The sequence below is a fragment of the Crassostrea angulata genome, chromosome 3 (assembly GCF_025612915.1).
Source record: "Crassostrea angulata isolate pt1a10 chromosome 3, ASM2561291v2, whole genome shotgun sequence".
NCBI lineage: Eukaryota > Metazoa > Mollusca > Bivalvia > Ostreida > Ostreidae > Magallana > Magallana angulata.
The window spans coordinates 24,405,173-24,431,005 of NC_069113.1; the positions used below are offsets into that span (position 1 = coordinate 24,405,173).

Here is a 25,833-nt window from a genome sequence, read left to right on the forward strand (position 1 = left end):
CATTCTTTAAATTTTTTTGGTTTCCATGGTAACTACATTATACCACGACTTGGACGTCAGGTCAGTTCGTGCAGGTCCGTGAAGCTCGTGCTTTCCATGTAGCTTTAGTGTCGATCGATCAAGAAGTAATAAACGAAAAGTCAACATCAAAAGTGCAAAAGGACATCAATGTAAAAACATTTTTAAAAAATTAGCTAAACAGTGTATTTGAAAGCAATCCGAAAATTTATATATGCGGGTATGTGAAAATCGCGTAGTTTTCAATCTTGTCAATTTATTTATGAATTCCAATGGATTTTTTGAGGTATAGAGGATTATATACTTGGTGGATGTACATGTATTTATATATGAACGTTTTATTTCTCAGACATACATCGGCACTGACTTCAGCCATCGAACATCAGAAAATGAAAATAACGAAAGGGTAAATATATTTTGTAAAAGAAGTGGACAGACATAGCATTTATGCACAATACTCTATATGTTTTCCCATCTGTCTATAGGGAATTTGGTTAATAATAGACTTTTGACCATTGGTTACTCCCCTTTCAATGCAGAATTTAAAAAAGTATGCAACAGTAATTCGAGAAACAAAATGCAGTTTATTATAACGTCAAAATTAAACTTTTCATTTATATACATGTAACAATAATTTGTACAGTAGATAATACTTATATAAACCAAACCACAACAATTTACCTGTGTAATATTCATATCATTATTTGGGATGCCCGTTGGCACATATTATATAATATGTGTAAATTAATACCCATACCTGTATATAATGATAACTTACCAAGAAACCTTTATAAAAAGCCACAATACAACACGTAATCTGTACGAAATAACTTAAAATATAAACACCTCATTTTTATCCTATTTCAAGAGTTCACATTTAAGCAATAGGCGCGTATTTTTTTTTATAAAGCGTTTAATTCGAACACCCTGGTAACTGTCGGGTATCCGCTCCTTAATTCAAAGTACTGTTTTCATCATATTGACTCAAAGTACTCCCTATCGAGGACTTTCGCGAATAATGGTCATCTTATTTTAAGCCCACGCTGGAAGAATTTCCAGCCACAAGAGATTTGTAGCAGTCTAAATACTTGGCGGTTTCTACGGACGCCTCATCACTAGAGCGTTCCTCTTGGAGGTCGCCATTACATGACACAACTTCCGGGTCAAGTGAATTAATCACGGGGTCACTGGATTTCAAATTCAAACTAAAATTATTACTATTGGTTTCTTGTGTAGTGTGGTATTTGTTTATATGGGAGATGTTAGAGTCTACCGATTCTGAGCACGACTGGTTTTGTAGACCAAATGTTGAACCCGTTTCTTCTTCTTTTAAACGAGATGTGTTATTATAGATATCGTAAAACTGTGTGGAATCTAGCTTTTTCTCAGTTTGATTCTCACTAGAAATTGAATTGGAAAATGAACGCTGCATCTTCCATAACATTCTTAAACTTTTATCCTTTATTGGTGAAACGTGCTGAATTATGCTCAGTTCGTGAGTGTCTGGATCATGGGTGACGCCATTTTCTTTAGGGATGACGTCATTGGAATGTGCCACGCAGTTATTGGTCGGATGAATAACAGAATGTACAGCTAAACTGTTCTTTCTGGAATTTGTAAGAGTTTTAGAATGAGTGACCGTTCCTTTACATCGATTCGCTCTCTCCGTACACATTCCATATTTCGCCAGCAACAATATGGTATCCTTACGAAATTGTTTCGTGATTATGACGTACAAATAAGGATTCGCACAGGAGTTTAACGGATAAAAGAACACAAGAAGAATTTTGGAGTTGGACACGTCTATCAGAGGCCAGCCTGCCGCAGCGGTTATTCCGAAAAATGCGATTGGTGCCCAGCAAATGAAATTCGTGAAAATCAGAGTGGCCATCCTCTTTGCAATTCTGGTGTCAGAACTCTGAGAAAGAGTGGAATCGTTTCCTCGAACACGGCAATACATGTTTATATAACACATGCAAATCACGATAAAAGCTAATCCATTCAACACTAACAGAGATATGACGTAAACAACGTCACCTGTTTTGGTGACGTCCATAGGTAAACACACGCTGACGTTACCATAACCGTTTATACCGACCAGAGGCAGCAAAGCCATCACCACAGCGTACAACCACCCGACTGCCATGACCACGCATGACTGCCGAAGCTTAAGCCGCTTGGTCAGATGGATGGCGTGGCTGATGGCATACCATCGCTCCATCGTGATGACTGTGAGCGTAAAGACAGATAACTCTGATGAAAACACTGTTAAGAACCCCGCTGTCTGACACCCTCCTTCGTTCTGCCATGCTATGGCAAAGTTGAAATATTCACCAAGGCTGTGGATATCTATGGCTGCCAACAGCAATAGATATACACCCATTAAGAAGTCTGCAAACGCCAAGTTGCACATGAGGAACTTTGTAACCGTCATTTTCTTGCGATTCGACAGCAAGACAACAAGGACGATGATGTTGCCTATCAGAGTCGCCCACACCACCAGCCAAACGAATATTCGAAGCCATTCCGAGCCCATAACATCCTCGCACGGATTGAAAGCATCGGGGACAGGCGTACACTCTACTTTCCGGTGCCTGAAAACCACTTCCCCACACAATACTTGTGACTGGTACCCAGTGGAGTTGGTCGGAATGGTAAACGTCACAAAACTCCCTCCTTGCGTTGGCCTGTCTATAGTGTTTTCATCAACATTCGACGAGTTGACAATGTCTCCAAATCCGTTTCCTTTACCCATATCTAGACTAGGCGCCCATCTGTAGACGGACTCGTTCTTGAACAGAATGTCCTGACGTGTCAAATCATCAAAGATAGAATCTCGTTTGACTCTCCTATCCGCCATCTTCTTTTGCGGTTGGAACATTTCAAAGAGATCTGAAGGGGTGGTAGTTGTTGGAACTGTTGGGAGGGCGCTGGTGGTGGTTCTAGAACACTCCCTCTCTACTCGGCGCCGGAAATCTTCCCATTCAGTTGGGTACTGTTTTTCTGGATTTTTAAACGCACAGCAATGATGTGGATAAGTGAGTTCCGCTCGAATGAGTTTGTTAAATCGAACAACTGCTGGGAATGTTCGAAGAGTCTTCGTCTCTCGAATAACCAGTGTCTCGATGTTCGTTAAACCACTGGTTGGGAGATTCGTGATTGCTGTGTTCGAGAGGTCTCTGTAAAAATAAAAATGAAAGGCTGTTTATATATGATATACTCCGTATTAGACATAATCTTCAAATATATAGAAAGTATTCCCTAAAGACCAATTTCCTCTGCTATTATTATGTGTGTCTGTGTGACAGTGTCCAACTTAAGATTTTTTATAGATTTAATTCGTCATGAGATATTAAATTTTACTTCAAGACGTGGAGACAAAGCCCTCTTGAGCAAAATTCAACTTAAGCAAACCAATAAGAAATATTGAATCATATACGAAAAAAAAAGATGTTAGATTAGACAGTTTTTAATTTTGTAAATTCATAAATAACACGTGTACTTAAAAAGCTGGTACTTACAAGTACTTCAATCCATTGATTCCGGCAAAGGCGTTGTCCTCCAGTAGTTTGAGACGCGTGTTGTCCAGGAGATCTCTGTAAAATCAAAGTCCTGAGAGTATTAAAAGTCACAACCAAATGTTGCCTCCCAAACTCTTTGTTAAAATAACTAACTTACAGTTTGTATATGTTTGCATTCTTAAAGGCGCCATTTCTGATGCTTCCTAGATTGCTTCCTTTCAGACGTCTGAAAATCAAGGACAGAATTTTACGATGGGTAATTCAAAACTAAATTTTAATGAAAGAATCTTTCTTTTCTAAAATCCAATCATAATGATATACACCAGTGGGAAAGGAAAAATAGAGTAAACGTTTTGTTATTACTGAAAAACAATTAAATTCATATATCTAATTATTCTTCTTTACAAGAAACCTATCTATTTTGATGGCGTAATGGATTTCATTACACACGTATAATCATCGATTGTGTCAAAAAAAATATATAGTCGGAAAAATAAAATCGCTGTCATACAAAGGAATAAATCAGTAAATTTCTTTCAGATTCAAAACAAAGTAATTCTTCAAGGAACAGCAAAAAGAAAATAGTCATCGATGAAACAGTTTTAAATACTTAATCTATGAATCTTACAGCTCAAGTGTTTTTACTCCGGAAAAAGTGTCCTTCCGAATATCTGTAATATGGCTATTTTCCCTTATCACTCTGAAAAATAAGTACACGTAAAAATGTAAATGGAGAGGTTATGCATTTAAACGTGTACGTGTACGAGTACGTGTGACTAGGTGAATCCCCTAATTTTTTGTGCATTACGTCATAAATTCTTTTCTCATGAATAATAAGAGTAAACTGAACATATTAAAAATGTGAAATCTAATTATTTTACACGTTCACTTACACGTACATTTTATTAAACGTACACCAAATTTCGGTACGTGTACGTGTAAACATACTTGTAGCTCCACACCTACCCGTAGATGTACACGTTCAAATGCTTAACCTCTCTAATTAAACTAAAAAAAATATTTATTCATTTTGATATCAAGTATAGCTGCGGATATACTAGTTCCCATTTTCACACGGAAATTTACTACACAATCTACCGGTCGCTAGTGGCTATCTATGTATCAATTCGATAAATTTAGCGTTTGCTGAAAATGATTTAATATATTTCCCCCTGAACATCGAATGATTTTTCGGTTGGTTCAAGAAAATAATCTATTAATGGAACCTTTATTTGTTCTCTTGAGAGATGTTAGTCAGGATTAATTTCTTTTTATAGAAAGAGAAATCGGTTGTTATTTATACGTACATGCGTTCCATCCATCCGGAAGCGTAAAGAGTTGAAAATGCGCTGAAATCCGGGATGTCTGTGATCCCATTCCTAAACATGTCTCTGAAAAAACAAAGACTTATTTTAAAAAATAAATTGAAAATTTAAAAAAAAGATGAAATTAAAGCAATTTTGATTAAAATATCTTGAACACTGAGTTCAAAATAATGGTTTTGAGATTTTCTTTAAAATTCAAGATTGTGCATTATTGCAATTTAATTTAACTTCTGTTCCACATATACAATGTATGCATACAATAAAGTATTTGTAAACTATTTGTCTGAAAATTCATTTAGCGGCGTACATAGTTTCCAGGGACTGGAACTGGGTGAAGACACCGCCGCCGATGTTACGGAGTTTTTCGCAGCCGCCGATTGTGCTGAAAAAATAAAATCAATTCACCATTAAACAATGTTCTGTCCTTTTTTTTTCGAGAGTATGTAACAAATATGTGGAAGTTTTTGTTTTTAAGCTTGGTGGTTTTTCTTTATTTCTAATTTAGATGGTTAGAGAGGTTGGCAGGGTATTTTTTTTTGGGGGGGGGGGGAGGGGGGTTATCAGTGAGTTACAATGAAGTGTTAGTGTTAAACTACATAAATTTAGTAATAGTCTTACGCCGTTGATTAACTGATTGCAATTCATATTTTGCATGGTCCAATGACCATTGAAAATAATATTGTTCAAACACAATTCATATTTATTTCTTGATACTGAAGGAGTAATTATTCACGTTCTCACATGTTGCTTTTTAATTAGGTCGTGGTGTTTTAAATTTCATTCATTCTTGCTTGAAAAAAAAATTAACGATATTCCGTGCTGAATATAATCTTATATTCAGCAGGATTTCCTGAAAATAATAAAAAAAATTAATTTTTGCAGACACTACTGTATGAGGGCAATATGTGTTCGGTAATGATAACATTCTCGATCAATATTGTTCTTTTAGAACAGCCTATCATTGCTATGTACATGTAATCACAAAACATAACTATATATCATATCGAGAATATTAATTTAACAAGTATCATAATACTTGTATCATAATAATATTTTGTGCCGATTATTATTTGCTGATTCACTCACTGACTATATAATGTATGATTACACGGTTTCATATGAAACATACATTATACAGAAGCTTGATTTGCAAAATGCACGAACATGCCTAAAGTATAAAGAAAAAGAATAAACTGAAATTTTAGATGTGTTGATTAATCAAATATGATTATATATTGTCATGCACATAACGTCCAACGAACTTTCCCTGAACCCTTATTCCATTACCCGGTAGATAAAAAAGGCAATATAACTTGGCCAGAAAATGTTCAGGAAATGAGATGATATATCCATATAGGTAATTTTTAAACAAAAATTAATGAAAATTGGTTAATGACATAAGACGACACTTGCTCGTAAATCAATGCATCTTTTGGACAACACCTTTAAATGCATTGCCATATAAACAAAGCCATGATGAGATAATGCCCCCATACGCATTGCCTTCATGTTTTGGAGAGCATATTACGATTTTTATGACAATGTTGGCTAGATTAAATCAGCTGTTAATATTAATATCTTCGAAGGAACTCTCGGGAGGGCCAACATCTGCCAAAGCGAGTCGCTTTTGTTGATGAAGGAACTCTCAGTAAATAAGAGTTAATTTAGGTTTTCTTTTGATTAATTTTGGCTCTATGACACGCGACCAAGCGATGCAGATTCCGATCCCCAAAAAGGTGCATTTTATGGACAACTTTGCTCATGCTTTTAGCACAGAATGTATATTGTATATTGTGTAGTCTTCTGAAGGAACTCCGTTTACTTAAAGCTTGTATAATTTATTATTTTTCTTTAACAAACAATGAATTATGATATATTTTGAAGGAAAATCCTGATGATCCTTTAACCATAGACTTTCTATTTGATTGATATCAAAGTAAGAATCATAATTTTATAAATCAAAATACAGTATAATATTTATATAATATAATATATACACAAACAGATAAGGGTCCCGCTTTTCTTTGGGTTCTAGGAAAATCCCTGAATACTAGTTTGTGGTATATCTTGGTCGGTAACCAAAATATCAAAATGTTTCACAAACTAAATGATTGTATATTTCATTTTACACCTGGGACCGTTTCTTAATCAATGCACGCAAATTCTTAATAGGAGTTGATTTGCAATGTCCTTCACCCTGGTCGAAGAAAAGAAGAATAAGAAACCCCGGTAAATGACCCTAGCCAAGTTGCAAAGAAAAAAAAGGGGCCTTGCTCTCATGGGATGCTCAACAAAATTAACGTTAACATTGTCATATTTGCGTGTTGATGAAACATTAAGCTGGATATAAACGCCGAAATTAAGAATGACAATAAGAATTAAATTAGTTTGTGGTTTGTGGTTTTAAAATGCCGCTGTTATAACTGCTTCTGTTTCACTTCCAGTGGGTTTTTTTTTAAATATGCCAGTCAACAAGTACAAATTAAGGATGTATGGGCCACCTCCATATCGTGTGGGGTGCTTTATCTTTCAAAACTTAGCAATGAAAATAACAGTAACTGTTTTTCTTTGTCTTTTTCTCTATTCCAAATCTTGAAGTTTAATAGCGTTACACAATGTGTTAATAGCATCAGCCACCGATCTGAAGTTCATAAGTTTTTAATCAAAATTTACATAAATGAGAACTTTGAAAATGATTCTAATGATCATCATTCGTGCAATTTTAAAATTTTAAAACGGTAATTTCATGTGTTCACATTACTATCTCTAAGTGTCTTATAACCCTTACCCACTGGTTCCTAGCTGTAATAGGTGAAACGTTTAATTATTCCAACTTGATTCTTTTTACCAATCTTTAATTTTATCAAAAAAGGGGCTCTGTAAAGACTTGTTACAGCACAAACAAGAGAAAAAGTACTGCAGATATATGGTGGGTATTATGTAATCTTTTTCTCTGTGTAGGTAGTGATTTGTCAGCGAACGGGCGGTGGAATTTAATGAAGGTTTAAATTATTGATCCCAACCTTTCCCTTTTAATTTTTACCAATTTCCCCCCTCAACTAGCGCTGAGCTACAGCTCTCAAAGGAAGTCTTAGAACGTAGAAAACGTCTTCATCTCTCACATTATGGTTTGTGCCACTAAGAGTCCTTAACTTATGATAGCTTCTCCAATCATCGACTGATGTCATTCTCTCTCTCTCTATCATGAGACGTTGCCAATAACTTTTAGTTCATTAGCAAGTTTTAACGACCCCCCCCCCCCCCTAAAAAAACCGAGAAAGTTGACAAAAATTGTCAGAAATTACAGGCCGTTTATCATTGTTTTTCTGTGCGATTTTTTGGGGACAGATTGAGTCAGAAAATGACGGATAATCGGTTAGAGAAAAACACAAAGAAAAAGAAACCTTTGGATTTCCAGGCGAATATCGGTTTGGGAGTGTTCGAGAACAAACAACGTTGGTAAAATCCAACTTCGCATCTACTGATTGTGTATAATGGATTGATCTATTTTTTTTTCTTCTCCGTAAAAACAATTTTCGCCGTTATCAATCTATATAACTTTAAGTGTCGATGTCTGCATTTTCGAACCACAATATTATTTATTTTTATTTCTGAATATGATTCATTTTTATTTCTGCAGAAAAATAACTTTCAAAAACAAAAATAATCATAAAACTGTATCTGTAGTAATAAACATATCAGGGCGTATGTCGCAAAAAAGGGGTAACAAGATTTCAGTACTACTAGGGAATTTGTGATGTGCTCCCAAATCAAATTATTGTATGTAAGTGAATTTCTATTTATTTCCAATATAAATTAATAAAACGAGGGTTAATAAAGACTCCTGGGAATACGAACAAAAGAAAAAAAAAGAATGCAGTCCGTTAAGGCCCAGCTTTGACCCATCTATCCCCGTCCCTGCGCACTGCGGGTTTTCGTTTAGAATCTGGTCTAGTGACTTTTATTATCATTTTGATTCGAAAAATCAAAAGAATCTGCATTGTCCTGTTCTTTCTTCGCGACGTTAACCAGGCTCTATTAATTCAATTACAAGATACCAAGCGGGTTAAAGCAGCTTTGCAGTAATATAATTGTGTTGAAATTCAATCATGTCCTCTCTCTGGAACTGAAATCTAGTTCACGGATTGTGGCAACTTTATTGCAAAACGGTCGGCCCGTGTCATGATTCTGATTTTGCGGTGTCATTTATAATAACATCTCAACGAGCGTATTGAATTAGTGGTAAAACGCTTCGTGTGTCATCATCATCAGCTGAAATCGTCCATTTTGAGGCCATACTACATCTATTGAAGAATATGACAGCTAGTCAACGCGGAAGTATATATTTCCCTTGTTTTACTTCATTAAACGCAAAGAGTCGAGGTTTTTTTTTATTTATGTAGAAACTGCCATGCTCTGTAAATGAATTATGGTTATAATATTAGAATCAAAAGTAGAACATTATTCAATTTGGTTTCTCATGTTGAAAAAGCAGCTGTCATACTTTAATTGAATTGGTGATTATAAAATGACATTCAGATGAGCAATAGTTGTAGTATATATCATGCTTCTACAACGGCTAATGGGATCATTATTTTTCTTCTTTTTTTTGAAATATTTGTAGTAACAACGTTAACGTTGATCGTTTTACCAAAGGGAGCTGGCAAATGGCTGTTCATTTACTAGCGTTATATCATAAGAGCGTTCGATTGGTATCAATAATTTCATACTGCTTGATAAGCAGTGATATTTGCTGACTTAATAAAATAAATATAAGATTGACTTTGCATATAGCCTGAATTCAAAGTAAGTTGATATTTTTTGTATCGAATTCTGAGATTAATGTAAATGCTAACAAAAGCAACGAGTGCAAAAAAAATAAATAATAAAATCACCAACAACTACAGTAACTGAAAGATCGCATGCCCTTTCTGTAAGAAAACAAAAACTCTATCTACCAGTCTTATTGTTATTAATGGTCCTATGAATAACATTCATAACAAATATATCATAAAAAAGATAATAGATACCAAGACAACGCTGAATAGAATTAATGGGAACGTATTTTTTCTCCGTGCAGCCCAGCATATATGGCCGATTTTCTTTGACTCAATTTTTTTCGGGTGATGAAATATCAACTAAATGAACTCAAGATGGATTAATTCAAAAAAAATATTGATTCAAAAGATTTCCGTTTCTGTTTCTCGTGACTGGTTTGAGAGGATAAAATATCAAATGAATTCACGAGAAGTTGATTCAAAGGTTCGGTTTTTTAAAAATTAATGAATATTAAATATCTTCGCATGTTGATAAGCAACTTTCGCAAAATGGATTAAGACAATTTATGCGAAAAAAACCAACAATTTTTTTAAATATTTTTATGATAAGGTTTGACACGCAATAAAAAAAAAGTAAAACGCCTATACTTGCTTTCAAGTGTATTCAAGTAAGACCTTTGCTTTTCCGGATTATTATTCGAACTTGACTGGTCATTTTAACAAGAATAAGCTCTTAGCTGTTAGCAAAGTCGTCTCAAATGTACAAAATACATGTAAAATAATTATACATGTACGTATACATTATGCACCGAATGTTCCGCCATCTTAGAACCATTTTAACAAGACCTTGGACTTTCAGTAGGATGTAGCTATCTATTTCTTGCGTTAAAACAAGTTAAAAATGACACTGGTTTCAAGTGAAATATACACAGTTGTGTAGTTTTAGCGTAAAAGCCAGACAAATTGTGTCGATTTCAAAGAGCCATGGCTGCGTAGCCAGCGATGTAATAGACAGGCCTACGTCACATTGCAGTTTGACACAACTACTCAAAGTCCAAGCTCTTGTTAAAATGGTTCTACAGACGGTCATGATAAAAGAGTCAATTAAGTACATGTATATTAAATGTACATAGAATTTGTTTTGTAATCGTAGATGATCATAAAAAAATTGTTAAGTACAGAAATAATTCAAGATATATAAACTTTGGGTCAGTGTTTTGTTGTTATGGTGCGACTTCATTTGATTTATAATTTGCGGTTCAATATCCTGATTTATAATTAAGCTACCAAATTACCAGACAATATCCGATAAGTTCCATGTTACGAGGAAATCTGGAATTTAATTATTGATTACAGCATGGTTATTATTATAGTACCTTTCACTTCCTGATTTTACATTAACAGCAAACTTGTAGTAAATAAACTACTAGTATTATTTATCCTTCGCCCACAAAACTGCTCATCGTGCAATGTAATTTGTTAATTTGCTTTTTTTTTTTACGAAACATGTACTTCGTATCGTTAAACAAAGGGGCGAATTTACAAAGTATGTTTTTAATTTAGATTTCTCATTAGGCTATGTAACTTACAGAATTGCCGGGATTTATTAGACCTATGTCCCGGTATATCGCTGTCAAGGACAAAAGTATAGAAACTTCACTGATTTAATTAAGTCCCATTAAAAGAGTTTTGGGAGAAATGATAAGGTTAAGTGCTTGTAAATACATTTGATTTAGGTTATGAATTCTGGTTTGACTGGGGTTTTTGAGGAAGCTGACAGGATTGTAAAAATCCCACGGTGGCGTTTGTGACGCGCCGCGGTGTGCATCTATTTATTTAGCTACAAACAATTGTCCCTAAGCAGTACTGTACGTGCCTACACTATTGAATCATCTGTTGATCTTAAATTAGGATGAAAAAATCTTCGGTGTGATTGTTTTAATGTGCATATTGCTTACTGAATTTATGAACACGAAGCGTGTATACCGAAGACTGAACGTGTCCTAAATCAATGACAACACTTACATTCCTTTTAGATGAGGTAATCCTTTGAACGCTCCCGGCTGTATGGACTCTAGTCTGCATGGCAGGTCACGGTCCGTAAAACTTCTGATGAAAGTAAAAGACGAAAAAGTTTCATGAGAGAGAGAGAGAGAGAGAGAGAGAGAGAGAGAGAGAGAGAGAGAGAGAGAGACGGACAGACAGACAGAGACAGTATAAATTATAAAATACAATGACTTTCTAATATTAAGAATGATGATGATGATGATGATGATGATGATGATGATGATGATGATGATGATGATGATGACGATGACGACGACGACGATGATGATGATGATGACGGCGACGACGACGACGACGACAAAATGGAGGCGAAATTAATATAATGATTGTAGATTCAAAATGATACTTACAAGTAACGAACATCAGGATATTTCCTAAAAGAGTTCTTTGAAAGGACTTTGATGCTGGTCCCGATAAAAGATCTAAAGTATGAAACATTTCATCGAATGAATACGTTTTTACTATTCTAACTTTTACTAAGTAACATGTATCAAGTACTAGTATACACAATTATCCTGTCGACCCACAACGGTTTTACAGTTATATAGTGTTATAACGTTTTTTAATTTCCTATTTACCATTGTTGTCATTTCAACATATAAAGTACAGTACCCGCAACGTTATTTTTTACAATCCTATCCTATCATATCGTGTATCAATCCTATCGTATCGTGCGTGTAAACTGTTCTATCATGCGTTAATGCTATCCTATCGTGCGTGTGTACTGTTCTATCGTGCGTTAATCCTATCCTATCGTGCGTTAATCCTATCAGGTTTATCGTTTAATTTCAACAATTCTTCCGTTTATCCTATCGTGTTAATCGTTTCGTGCCTTTTCATAAGCAAGTAAATTTATTACGGTGCGCCGTATACGAATATTTATCGAACTAGAATTGTAAAATACTATCCAACATTCCGTCAGGATACTAATTTTTTAATTTTAAAATTAACCAATATTATATGTAAATCATATCTGTTAACATTGAAAATGAAAAACGAAGTTCTTCGGAACAAGGTAACATAATTACCTGTAAATCGAATATATTAAATCGTACGCAGAGTGTATACCTGCGTAAACATTAACTTGTATGCAATATAATTTTGTTGCATCATATTTTACAGAAACAAAACTATTTATGATATAATTTATATTTAAATAAAACCCGAGTTGTATTTTGAACCCGTTATTTTCCGCGTGATATTTGATTTCAGGCTGAAATGTTCTCGGCAATCAGCTAGGGTGTGTGGTATTGAAAACAATGTTAACAAATCGTACGCGGAATGTGTATCTGCGTAAATATTTATTTAACCTGTCTGTAATAATTCGTTTTTAATGCATTATTTTCTTATACAGAAAGAAATGTAGTTATGATAGATTTTATATTTACTCTATACAAGAGTTGGATTTATATAATAATTAAACCCGCTATTTTCCGAGTGATTAAATCCCGGGCTGAAATATTCGCGGCGATCGGCTATAGGGTGTTCGGTAATGAAAACAATTTAAACAAAACAGAAAATTTATTGATCATTAAAGCTCATAATTTTAGTTGAAAAAAAAATAACTGGTCATTTTTATACATTCTATAAATGATGCAGCGATGATTAACAACTCGACAATTGTTACTAAAAATAAATTCTACGTATATCTTTATTTGTACGTGTTCTCTCTCAAATTCTGTCATTATCAGTTTGTTTGTAAATATCGTTTAAAGCGATCATACGTTAATCATGAACATCATTTATCCTTTCCTATCGTGTATCAATCCTATCATATCGTGCGTGTATACTGTTCTATCGTGCGTTTATCCTATCCTTTCGTGCGTGTATACTGTACATGTTCTATCGTGCGTTAATCCTATCCTTTCGTGCGTGAATCCTATCCTATTGTTTATCTTGTGAAAAATAACGTTGCGGGTACTGTACATGTATTACGATCTTTTATCAATGCATAAAATGTTGTATCTTAGTTTTTTTGCATGATTTAGATGATCTTAATTATTGTTTTTAATTTGTTTTGTTGATGTAAATCCTATCATTTAACAAGATATGAAATTGAAGGTTTTCTCCTAAAATGAGATTGAAACATTTTGCATTTTGAATTGCAACAACAAAACTGAAAAAAAAATTACACATCCTGGTAAACCCGGTGTTTTAACGATCGTCTGAGATAAAGGAATTTGTATACAGGTACTTGGTACCGTATGTACCGATGAAAGAATGTACTCGTACAGTGAGTGTACGTACAAATTGACGCCGTCGACAAAATGAAAAAGACAACCTTTATACATGCATGCCGGATTTACATCAACCAAGTATGATTCCCTCTATTTCTTACGGAAACTTGTAGTTAATTACTGAAACATCAAGCCCCCTTTATCGATTGGTCGAAACCCACAGCGACTGAAACTGCCAGGAAACTGACCGGACTGAAATCTACACGTCCCTTGTATCGATTGGTCAAAATCTACAGCGACATAAGAAAAATCACGAACTGCACGAAATAATCATGATGTCAGACTCAAATTCCCATAAAAGACGATTTAGCTGTTTTTGTTACTTTCTTTTGACAATCAATTTATTGATTTGTTAAAAGAAATATGTAAATATAAACAATTAAATGCTTTCATTGATGATTCTTGCGGGTTATGAAGATAGCGAACATTGCAGAAAAAATAAACGCGGGTTATGTATTTTTTACGCAATGTTGCCACCTTCATATCCCGCATGAATCTTCAAGTTAAATGTTTTTAAAAATATTTACCTCTGGAGATCTCCATTTAAAGAGTGTAATATAGTGTAATGCTCAAATTTTTAATCCCAAATATTTGGATTTTTTCTTCACTAAATATTATTTTAAGGCCAAAAATACTGTTGTTAATGTTTAAGCTAGGCAGATCTTATGGTTAATTTGCTGACCACCAAGAATATTCAGAAACAATAAATTTGGAAAGAGCGCCATTAAATTAAGAATCTCAATGTCGGATTGTAAACAAATTATCCGTAAGATCTAATATGATATATTTGGCCACCACAAACTATTATTTTGTAACAAAATTAAGGTTAAAATCAGACTGTTTTCCTACATTTTTTTTACAGAGCTCTTCTCCTGAAGGAGATTATTATAGTACAAAAATGGACATTCAGCTCTCTTAAGTGAAGAAAAATGAGCATCGGTTTGCGTGAAAAACTCTTTTAATGTCAAATGTTGGTGGATTTATGAGATTTTGCTAAATTTAGGATTGTACGTAGAGTGAACACAATGTTGGTGCTGCTTTAAATCTAAAGACTTCCTGTTAAACGCGGCTTTATGAACAACATAAAATTTGTGCAACCGTTTGTAATGTTATTTAATGTTCCGATTTATAGCAAAAATATGTTGTTGAACATTTTCTTGTTTTTCTTGGAGTGTACTCGAAAGCCATAGATTCGGTGGTTTTTATTTTTAATCATTACCATTTTGTTTATCTTAGGAGATGAGTTAGTGAAAAAACAAGTCCAAAAACAGAAATAAGTAAATTAATGAATTACTTAAACAACTATTTACTTTTATCCGCTGGTGATGGAACCATCCCTTATTCTATGTTGTTATCTATATTAATACTATAGCAATTCGACGGATATAACTATTAAGAAAGAAAATTAAATATTTTCAGACGTAATTGCCCAAGTAAGAGGATTAAGTAGCAGAATTCACTGAGCACTTAGCATGCAGGGAAACAGTTAAAAGAAACATGAATAGAACTTCTTTAATTTTACAGGAAAGGAAGATATCATTCATTACTTAAATTGACTTGATACTCCATGTTAATATGCACTTGAAGTTTTTTGAATTAGCATTAATAGTTACTGCTCAAATTAAATTTTGGTCTTTGGCAAAATTTAGCCGATATTGGGAAAAATATGTCTGTCAGCCTACATGGCATGTGTTTTTTTAAAAAAGATTATTTTAGGTAAATAGTGCATCAGGAATGCTTATTCTGTTTTTAGGCATTTAAAATCTCATATCATTTCTGATCTGGACATGATGTCGCGTCGCCATTCCTTGCAGACAACCCATACGAGACTTTTAATCAAACAACAAAAACTAGACTGTTTTGCTTTCTTTTGCGAAACAGTGAGGGTTAATAATAAACTTCTTGAAAAAAAAAATTTTGAACTCAAAAGATGATGTTGAAAATTATAGACAAAGAACTCCTAAAGAATTATTTTTTTTGAAAAAATGACCGTTAAAGACCTCTTAGCGAAGAAATGATCGCCGCAGTTTTTGTACAGACAAAGACTTCAAGCCTCTCACCGGCACCAGTAAAGTCTTGATGACGTCAATAAAATGTGTTCGGACATGACGTATGAAGTTCAAACAACAACCCAATGTATCAATAGTTGTTTACAAAATATATAAGTCCGGCCGTACGAAAACGTTGCTTTCCTAAAATTTATCAATTTTTAAATGTAAAAAAATGTCGCACGGTCTGAATATTCAGAACAAGACTTTTTACAAGTCTATCCTTTTCCTTTTGTGTTAATATTTCTGTTAACTGCGTATAACAAAATTAAGATCCATAGAGGTAATGAGATAAAAGAGAGATAAAAAATATTTGAAAACAAAGCCGAGCTAGAAAGCTTTTGGAATGATGAAAATATTATCAAAAGATCTAAATTTCCACGGGAAAAAGATCCTACGACGCAATGACAATATCAATGCGTCCTATTTAAGCTCGAGATCTCTGAAAATAGTTATTTTTTGGTGAACAGATGGAAAAACTGCAACTTGAAATGTTGCAACTTGATTAAATCAAGAACCGCAATTCTTTTGAACACCCCTTATAGTAACACAAAACCATTGGCAATATAAAACACGGGACTCTATTGTATTTAATGGAAAAACTTTGTCCCAAATCGCAAAAGTAGAATATTTCCGTTTGCGTTTACCCTACATCAAAACTACATTAAATTTTGAAGCAATTTCATCTGGTTTTTGGTGGGGGGTTTTTGGGGTTAAAAAAAAATAACCAAAAGATTTATCAATAAAACTTCATACAATATTACTTTTAGATATGTGTATCTTCATCCCTTGAAAGACATAAATTCGTCATCATTAATTTTTGTGAAATATGTAGTCTTTACGGATTCACTCACTTATCCACTGATAAAATTTGTCTGACATACTGGGACGGAAATTTCTGGCATATGACATTTTTTTTTACTTCAATGAAGGGATAGCATGCAAGAAAATCCCAGTAAACAACAACTGTTCCCAAATCAATTTGGTTCGATCCCGGTTCCAATGTTTGTTATTGAATACATTTAATCTAGTCATTCGTGGGAAGTTACGTAAGAATATTATAAATTTGCATAAAAGTAGTTTGATATGCTTTTAAAATGCTGTGGTCAATTATCTTTTATCCGACTGTTATCATAAACTGGTGCTCTATGTTAAATCCCTGACGCCGAGAAACTTGTAGCGTAAGTAGATAATCTCAGACCAAAGCCTATATTGACTGGGAAACATGCTAAAAAATATATAATGCTTAATTTCTAGCTTTTTCGTCAATACATACATGTGCAATGCATGTAGAATTGTAATTGTTTTTGTGAAGTGTGTCTATAATAAATATTGTACTAATACATGTACAATTATTATAGTAATTGCAGTTTCAAGAGTGAATGAAGAGGTTACAATACGCAATAAGCAGAGAGGAGCACACCCAAAATCTAGGTATACGAGGACGTGCGTTTGGTTATCAGAAACTGTTAACTTGTATGAGAACTAGTATATCATAGTAGGAATTTTGGTCCTAATTTTGCGCCTTTCTTGTCAAGTCATATTCCTTATATACAAAGGCTTCATTAGTCTCGAGCTATACTCACTTTTTCCTCATTATATTCCCCTTAATACCTTGACTCCTTTAGATTATTTATAAAAAAAAAGCGATGAAATATTGATACGAAACGCAAATCTCTGATTAACAGTGAAAGCAATTCAATCTAATTCCGGCATTACCTGACACTTTGTATACACTGCGACCAACGCCCGAGTTTCTAATTTCGAGAGCCTGATTGCTTACAAAATTTACTGCATTAATAATCATTGGCAAAGCCAAAAAGTTCTGTTAGATTATAATTTAATTAAATTCCATAAGATAAAAAGTTAAATTTTTTTTTATCAAACCTCTACTAAACTTTGTTTGAAAGTATATATAAGATGGTTTCGACCATCTGTAGCCTCTTGAGAGGCCAAAATTCCCCTGCACTAATAGTATTTCTTTTGCTGTATCCAATCAAAGAATCCTTTGTATTGGCCATCAATCGCCCAAAGAATAAACAGGCTTCACTATATTAATGACAAGCTTGTTACAGTAATTCATTAAAATGACTGTAACATCACATCGGGTGAAACCAAAGAACACAATATACTGTATACACCGCTGGTCATGTTCGAAACTACGACCAAAACCAGGGACATATTCTAAGATCAAAGACCCCTTTGGCGGCACAATTAAACACCATTTTTCCCGTTGATATATTCAGCAAAAATGAACAGGGGCTTGTTTTTCTTCTTTAAAAACACTTAATTGTTTACTCCTATTTCCTAACTGCAATGAAAATAATCAGAAATTAAAACCATATGCATTCGCGAAAATCGCTCTATGAGGGAAAATGCGATATACATGTAAATGCTTTGTCATTGCAAAAAATACCTTTAGGACAGGTTATTATATTCATATTGTATACTGATCTCAACAATGCTAAATATAGATATACTAAGTATGCAAGCTGGAGAAATGATTGAAATATCCCAGGGAATGGGTTCATCTGGCGAGAGCATCAAATCCAACTTCGTCAAATATCACATGTCGTTAAGCATATGGAGGATGCCAGTATTTTTGTTTGGTTTATTGAATAACGGTTAGGTTTCTAGGAAAAACAGAATCCAATTGTAGTTTATCAATCATGTCATTTTTCATTATCCGCGCAGTGACGCAATCGTCCCATAGTTGCTTAGCTCAACAAAATAGCATCTGATAATTCAGTAATTTTCTCATTTATTCAGATTATGTTTTTATAACTTTTCATGCCACCCTTCATTTTGTAATAATAAAAAAGGCAAGTTTCAAACAATGCATATCAATTTTTGTCAGTGTTAATATGAATCAATAACTTTTACAATATCATTTCCTCTGAAGAAATAAAAATCGGGGTACGTTTTATTTAAACTAAATTTTAACCAGAAAGATTTTATAATGCTGATAAAATTTAGATACTCATGTACTTTTATGATATGTTCAAAATTGATTTTTCAATGCACAATAAAACCCATCGACATATCGCCTATTTCTGTTGGTATTCGGTGCCCATAATATACCTCCAATTTGTTTTTAAAATCAATGTTCTAAATCTCTATCGGCTTAAAATTGCTGAGTCGTCAACAGGAAGTCAAAATTAATATTTTGTAAATTTGGTAGATCATTCAAACCTGCATAGTTTTAATGCAAAAATACAATGGAATCATTAAATTTCCTTATAAAATTTTCGTACATAATTATTTTTTTCACAGGCTCATGAGAATGTAATTTGTTAGAAAATACTCTTAGTCAATCGTAAGTGGCGACTCGGCCATTTCCGTAACCACAAATATTAGTTACGGAAAAGGGCAAGCGTGAGCCACCACCAATTCTCATTCTTCAACAGTATGCGGTTTTTAGTCATTACCTTTTTTTTGGTTTTTTCTGCTATTTTTATTATTTTTTATCGCAAAAATAAAAACGCAGAAATAATGACTATCGCAAATCTAAAAAAAATTAAATAAAGATTTACTTCATTTCCACAAAATTTGCGACACACAAATAAAAATTGGACAAATGGAATTACCGCACATTTATCATGTTTGCTCTAATTCATTCTTATCCTTTTTTTCCCTTAAATATAAAAAAACCTTTCAATCATCCACATTAAACCCCGATTCCTTAGATTTCTATCAGTATCAGATATATTGTGATGAAAAAACGTTATGCCAAGAACATTTCTTTGCAGTTTATTCACAGCGCGCCATTAAAAGAAAAACCCGTACCGATGTAATTATTCTAATGTAAACTCTGATCATGAAGACAATTTGGGGGACAAAGGCATAAAACGTCGAAATGGACAAATTAACGTAAACAGGAGATTCTCTTGAAGCCATTTTTATTTCCAGTGTTTGTGTGTGCAGCCCGATCTCGCGCATTAAGGCTACCAGAATAGATGGAAGGAAAAGTATGTGACATTTGGGCGCAGATTATTCTCATCCTAATGGAACAGTTAAGATTAATTTGTTCAGATTATCCAACTATAATTGCAAGCAATTTGAACATTGCACAGTTCCCCCACCAGCTGGATACTGTATGGTCTGTCTGTCTGTCTGTCTCTCTCTCTCTCTCTCTCTCTCTCTCTCTCTCTCCAAATCCCCTACAGTTAAGCTGATGATGCGATTTTTGCCCTTTTACATGCAGATTTTGTTTACAGGTCAAAGGTCGGCTGACTCTGTTATCAAGGTAGAGTTCAAGGGTTAACGGTCTTTATATACAAGGGCAAAAGGTCAAGTCAGTCTTCAACTACCCAGAAAAAGGTTACAGAGCCAACTTTATATCACGTGAAATACCCGTGCAAAGAGCTTCACGTGATTTTCACGTAAACCTTCGTGTAAAATTTTCGTTTATTTCATGGGAAAATTCACATGAGGCACAATTGCTTGTGGACAATATATATCTTGCATGCACTCAGTTTTAATTTTAGTTCGTAAATTGAAAAGACAGAGTGAAGAAGTAAAGGCATGTCTCTGCAATCAAAATGTAAAGAGTCGAAATTCAAAGGTGAAAAAATACCAAATGCATATTATTGATCTGGATAACGTTCCAATGGTGGCATGCACAAATGCATAGTGTCCTCCTTTACAGTTACTAATAACTATTTATGCCATTTCACGCGTTTTGTTAAAAGATGATCTGTTATTTGCCTATCACGCGATGCCTTCGTGATCTATTTGATTGGTTCCCATTAGTTGGTCACCCTCTCCATCATCATACATCATCATGAATGTCTCACAACGAAACGACATCTCGTAGACGAGAAACTGCGAGACGCTATTGATATATATACCATAAGTGCTCCAAATTTACATAATAAAGTTTTTCGTTTTTTACTTTGACGAGTTTGACTAAGAAATGAATAGTTAAACGATGATAATATAGCATTTCATCATTGTTTTTGGTAGAGAGATGGGGGATATAGAAGCGGAAACCAGAAACCTTTTAAAGCGATGTTCCGCAATAATCTCGATGGCCCTTACGTGTCTTTTAAGGTTGCACCATAAAGTAATGCAGACGATGATGATGACGAGAGCTGTTATATTGTTATATAGAGTGATCAAATAGAAGGGGGAAACGAGGACGCCATACTAATTCTTCTGAAACGCTTTTAGAGTACCAGCATAAAAGCCGTCAGGGGACACAAAGAAAAAACGAACGAGATTGTCAAGTCTAAAGTAAATTAAAGTTTGGCACATAATTTCTGGTCCAATCTCGGCTGACCTGATAGTTTACGACAAACAAAAGATAAAAACGCCATTATGTACTCAGAGAAGTCCAGACAGAATATAAATGGTAAACAAAAGGGTTTTTTTCTTCAAATAGCGTTTGTTTCTTTGTTTGTTTGTTTGTTTGTTTGTTTCTTACCACTTTGCATCTCTTTTCAAATAATATTAGTTCCGTCGTTTCATTTTTATCAACAATTACATATATGCATGGACTTACTATTAAAACTTTTTTTTTCAATGTGCAACAGAACTAACTTTTACCATATATGGAAAAAAAAATCTTTCTAAAATGAACATTGTTACTTCAATATACTTTTTTTGCTTGGATCGAAAACATTAGAGAAAACCGTTTTGCTCTTTGTAGGTTCGGAAAAATATGAGGTAATAGCAATACGTTTGTGGAAAATTAAAATTGTACTTGTTGGAAAACAAAAACTATTTGGTTTTTTTTTTTTTTTAAATCTGAATTAAGAAGTTAAAATGCAGTTATAAGAGTTCATAATGCTACTGTAACATGACGCACATATGCATTCGAAATAACCCTCTTAAAAACAAGCAATGTAATTTGGTCAAGACATGCTAAAGAATGAAATATTTCTAAAGGAATTTATTTTTAGAAAATTCCTTAATCTTTTCGCAAACATGTTCCTTGACAACCGTGACACTAGATCGTTTTTTGTTGGTTTAAAAGATAAAGAAATAAATTGAATTCTAATACCTTAATTTTATTTTTTATGAGAACTGTTTTATAAAATACCAAAAAGGGTTATTGCAACTGCACACTTTTTGGTAAATCTCTCTCTCTCTCTCTCTCTCTCTCTCTCTCTCTCTCTCTCTCTCTCTTTGGGTTCACACGCTAACGTGTAGTTTTCGTTGTACGAATAAAAGCTGTTACAATTCATTTTGTAACTTGTTGCGTCTTTCTGTAACAGAAATGATATTACAAATAAATTCATTACTTTTGATCGACTTTTTTTTTCTCTGAAGCGTCATTGGTGTAAGTTTATCCAGTACAATAGGCAACGTTTCCTAAACGTTAAACTTCTGTGTATATATTTAGCATGTCAACAACCATACAAAGATAAAAGGTCTCCAACAAAATTTGAAAGTCAAGGGTTATCAGCAAGTAAAATATTTCTGACATGTTGTTTCTCGGCAGAAAACTGTTCATTTTTTATATCTAAAAAAAAAAAAAAAGGCCTGCCTCTCAATGACAAGAATAAATATATACAACACTTATGAACCATTTTCATTCTGGGCAATATCAAAGTTTTATGTTTTATAAATTAGGAAGTTGTATTTAAACGGATCTTACTACTTGACTGTACATGTACAGTTTATAATCACACATGAGTTTTTCATCGAAATTTTTTCGATGACGAAAAAAAAATGTCTTTTGACGTTGCAAAAATTATCATAAACAATAATTCACCTCTTGGTCGAAAAGTGGGTTCATTAAGGAAACAGGTCGGCAGCCATACGGTAAATTTTGAATTCACTAGGAGGCAGTAAATTCAAAATTGATAAGGTGACACCTTTTTACAGTGTTTGGTTGCCCGCATTCAACTTTAAGTAGCATACTGGTTTCCCCGTATTACGACCTGATAAAGTTATTACATTAAAGTTGTTACATTTAAAATCGAAGATTTCTACACTCGTTAGTTTTAGAATTTTTTAGTTTTAACTCTTAATGTTACACGGTTATTTCGCTCAAAACATGTGTTTCGCAATTCGATTGTTCGAGTAGAACGTAAATTTTGTGCACGGCAAATTATGTTTTGAATCGCATTGCAACTGCGTTTATCATGATGCAACATTCCATTGCAAGGTTACGCCAACAAAAATTATTTTTTACGCATATGGATATAACACTACCTAAAAATTATCATTAAAATTACGATTTTCAATTCCATATTATTTTTTTTGAAAATAGGGAAATTAACATTGCAAAATAATTCATGCTCTTTTTATTTACTACATGTATGTTAATTGAGATGTTTGCCTTAGAAATACAATAATTTGAAAAGTCACTTGGTGAAGTCTGCAATTTCTTTACATAACGAGTCCCCCCGGTGATCGGACATTGTTTTTGGTGACCAGGACACCTGTCGGTATCAAACTATATATATATCGGGACGTCGTATCGATAGGACTACTTGAAATCCCTTCACAACACACACTTAATGGAAAGGTAATTATGTGCAAAGATGACAAATTATGCCCCAAAAAATCCTGAAATCACAACAACAGCGCAATGTATCCATGTATAACTATGTGAAAGCAAGTTGTTTCAGATTTTGTAACCCGTCAAAAAAGCATGTCCTACATTTGGCAGTGTGGTAGAGACATGCTGTCACCGTTTTATATTAGTTTTTTGGGGGGTTTTTTATTTGTAATTTTTTTCTTAATGTTGTAAAGAATACGAGCAGAGGCATCCAAAAATCTATTTTTGATGGCAAAGAGTCGGGATCGCAATTTGCGCTGTTAAATTGAATTGTCTAGTTTGTAATCATACATCTCGACCACATGGCGAGAATGGGAATTTAGAAAAAAAAATTATCTTTCAGTTATCATATGTACACGTTCATATACTTACAATGATGTCAAATTTGCCGGTAGATGTTCGGGTATGGTTTGTAAAGATGAGTTTTCACAAACAACCCTCGTACCGTCACAGAGGCAACGCTCCCCGCAGTCTGAAAACTCGCCAACTACTGCTGCACAACACAAAGCTAAAACTGTATATAACAGAAAGAAGCACCGAAAATACACTTTCCATATCTCCATGATATTTAAACATGAAGGCTAAGTCGACAATACCGATGATTCTAATTGTTCGGCGAATAATAAATCGGAGCAGAAAATGAAGAAATGGCGTTAAAATCTCATCACGTCGACGGATCGTTTGTTGTAATTACAATCTGGTAGAAGAGAGATCATATTATAGATTCACCCCTTTAAATTGTTTGTATGCAAATTACTTCTGAAACAGTGGAAGGAATCCGTTGCGTTTGCATATCTTAATTGGAAATGATAGTCTCCGATGCCTCGACACTATATGGAGAGCGGCGTTGAGTTAGAGCGCGGAAAGATTAAACGTATACGCTCTCGGTCCGATAGCATTGCAAGATACTCCAAAACGTCACTTCGCCTGTTGATATGGGACGGACCAATTCTCTTCTGTGTTTGTTTTGACTCTGATGGAAGAAAAACAAAGAGTCTGGCCTATGTCACTGCAAAAATGTTCCTTCACATTCTATCATGCAAATAAAGTTGTCCACACACACAAATTATTTATAAAATCCGTAATGCTACTGACATTACTGTAGAAGTTAAAGGACAAGACCCGAGGATGTCCCAAGTTTGTCAAGTGTGGTGGTTACGTTGGAAACTGCAATGACTTGGTCTATGAATTCAGAGGACCACGGGGGACAGAGCCATTTATCAGTCTCTCTTTTCTTTCTATCCAACGATCATACGAACACTTTCGCACTTGCCTTGCTCCCGGATTTCAGTATCTGATTTAGAACGCAACGGGAGGCGAAAACAAAATTGACCCCACGTCGTTCAATTTTTCTCAAATTATCAAAAAGAACAGCCCCTAATCAGCTGGCTAGTACACAGTCTTTTGATTTTGCAGCGAAAAGACGTTTCATTTATCACCGAAGACAAACACAATCCCTCGATAACAGATTGAATGGCTCAGGTTTTGGTAAATACCGATTTACCAATCAAATTTCCCTATAAGAACAAAAGTACAGCACTAACTCGCATTAATCCGTGCGCAAATATTCATGTATCTCTGCCTTATGATTAAAGCATAAAAATGCTAAAATCAATCGAATAACCGTCTTCCTAAAAAGCGATGTACTGTCAGCATGAACTTGTCAGGGCTCTCTGAACAGCAATAAACTGATAGCATGCTCACTGCTTATTTGTTGTTTTTATTATCATTTCCACCAGCAACCCTCCAAAAAAAATTGTCCAAAGTTCTTTTACGTTTTAAAATACCCCCCCCCCCCCCAAAAAAAAAATCATAATTAAGGTGGAATAGCACACCTTGAGAAAACGTCACTCAAATTAACAGGAATTTTTTTGATAATGAAAGATATAATGATAAATAAACTGTACATATGTCAAATAAGCGAAAAATTTGCAGTTTGGGGATGAAAAATGAATATCTATAATAATTTTTTCAATAAGTAACAACAAAAGCCCCTGCGGGATTCGAACTCGGGATGTACGGTTCACAAGTCCGACACTTTATCCACTCGACTGTGGGGTAAGTTACAAAGAAAGTGGGCGCTTAAGATGTACATTCGGCAGGAATCTGGGCGCACAAGGAGAGTGAAAATTTCATCAATTAATTTTGAATATTTTTCGAATTATAACCGTTATTTGGTTTCTGTTGGATGTGGAATGAGTGGAAAAATATTTGAAATGCAAAAGGTTTTATCATAATATGGGTCTAAATGTAGCAACACGATGCAATTCGTGCAAAATCCTACTTATTTACAACTGTTTTTAAATGATTTTGTTGTCTCTGGGTCTTC

General features: G+C 34.2%; 1 protein-coding gene across 1 annotated transcript; it reads right to left on the bottom strand.

The window, feature by feature from the left end:
- Positions 1-582: 582 nt before the first annotated feature.
- LOC128178394 (follicle-stimulating hormone receptor-like) lies at positions 583-25,049 on the bottom strand. The gene is made up of 9 exons (XM_052845532.1): positions 23,877-25,049; positions 12,060-12,131; positions 11,668-11,751; positions 5,172-5,246; positions 4,847-4,930; positions 4,168-4,239; positions 3,697-3,765; positions 3,540-3,614; positions 583-3,197 (listed from the first exon to the last, which is right to left on the bottom strand). The coding sequence occupies exons 1-9, from the start codon at positions 24,065-24,067 to the stop codon at positions 1,046-1,048; spliced, it is 2,874 nt and encodes a 957-aa protein (XP_052701492.1). The 5' UTR covers positions 24,068-25,049; the 3' UTR covers positions 583-1,045.
- Between the last annotated feature and the right edge of the window lie 784 nt (positions 25,050-25,833).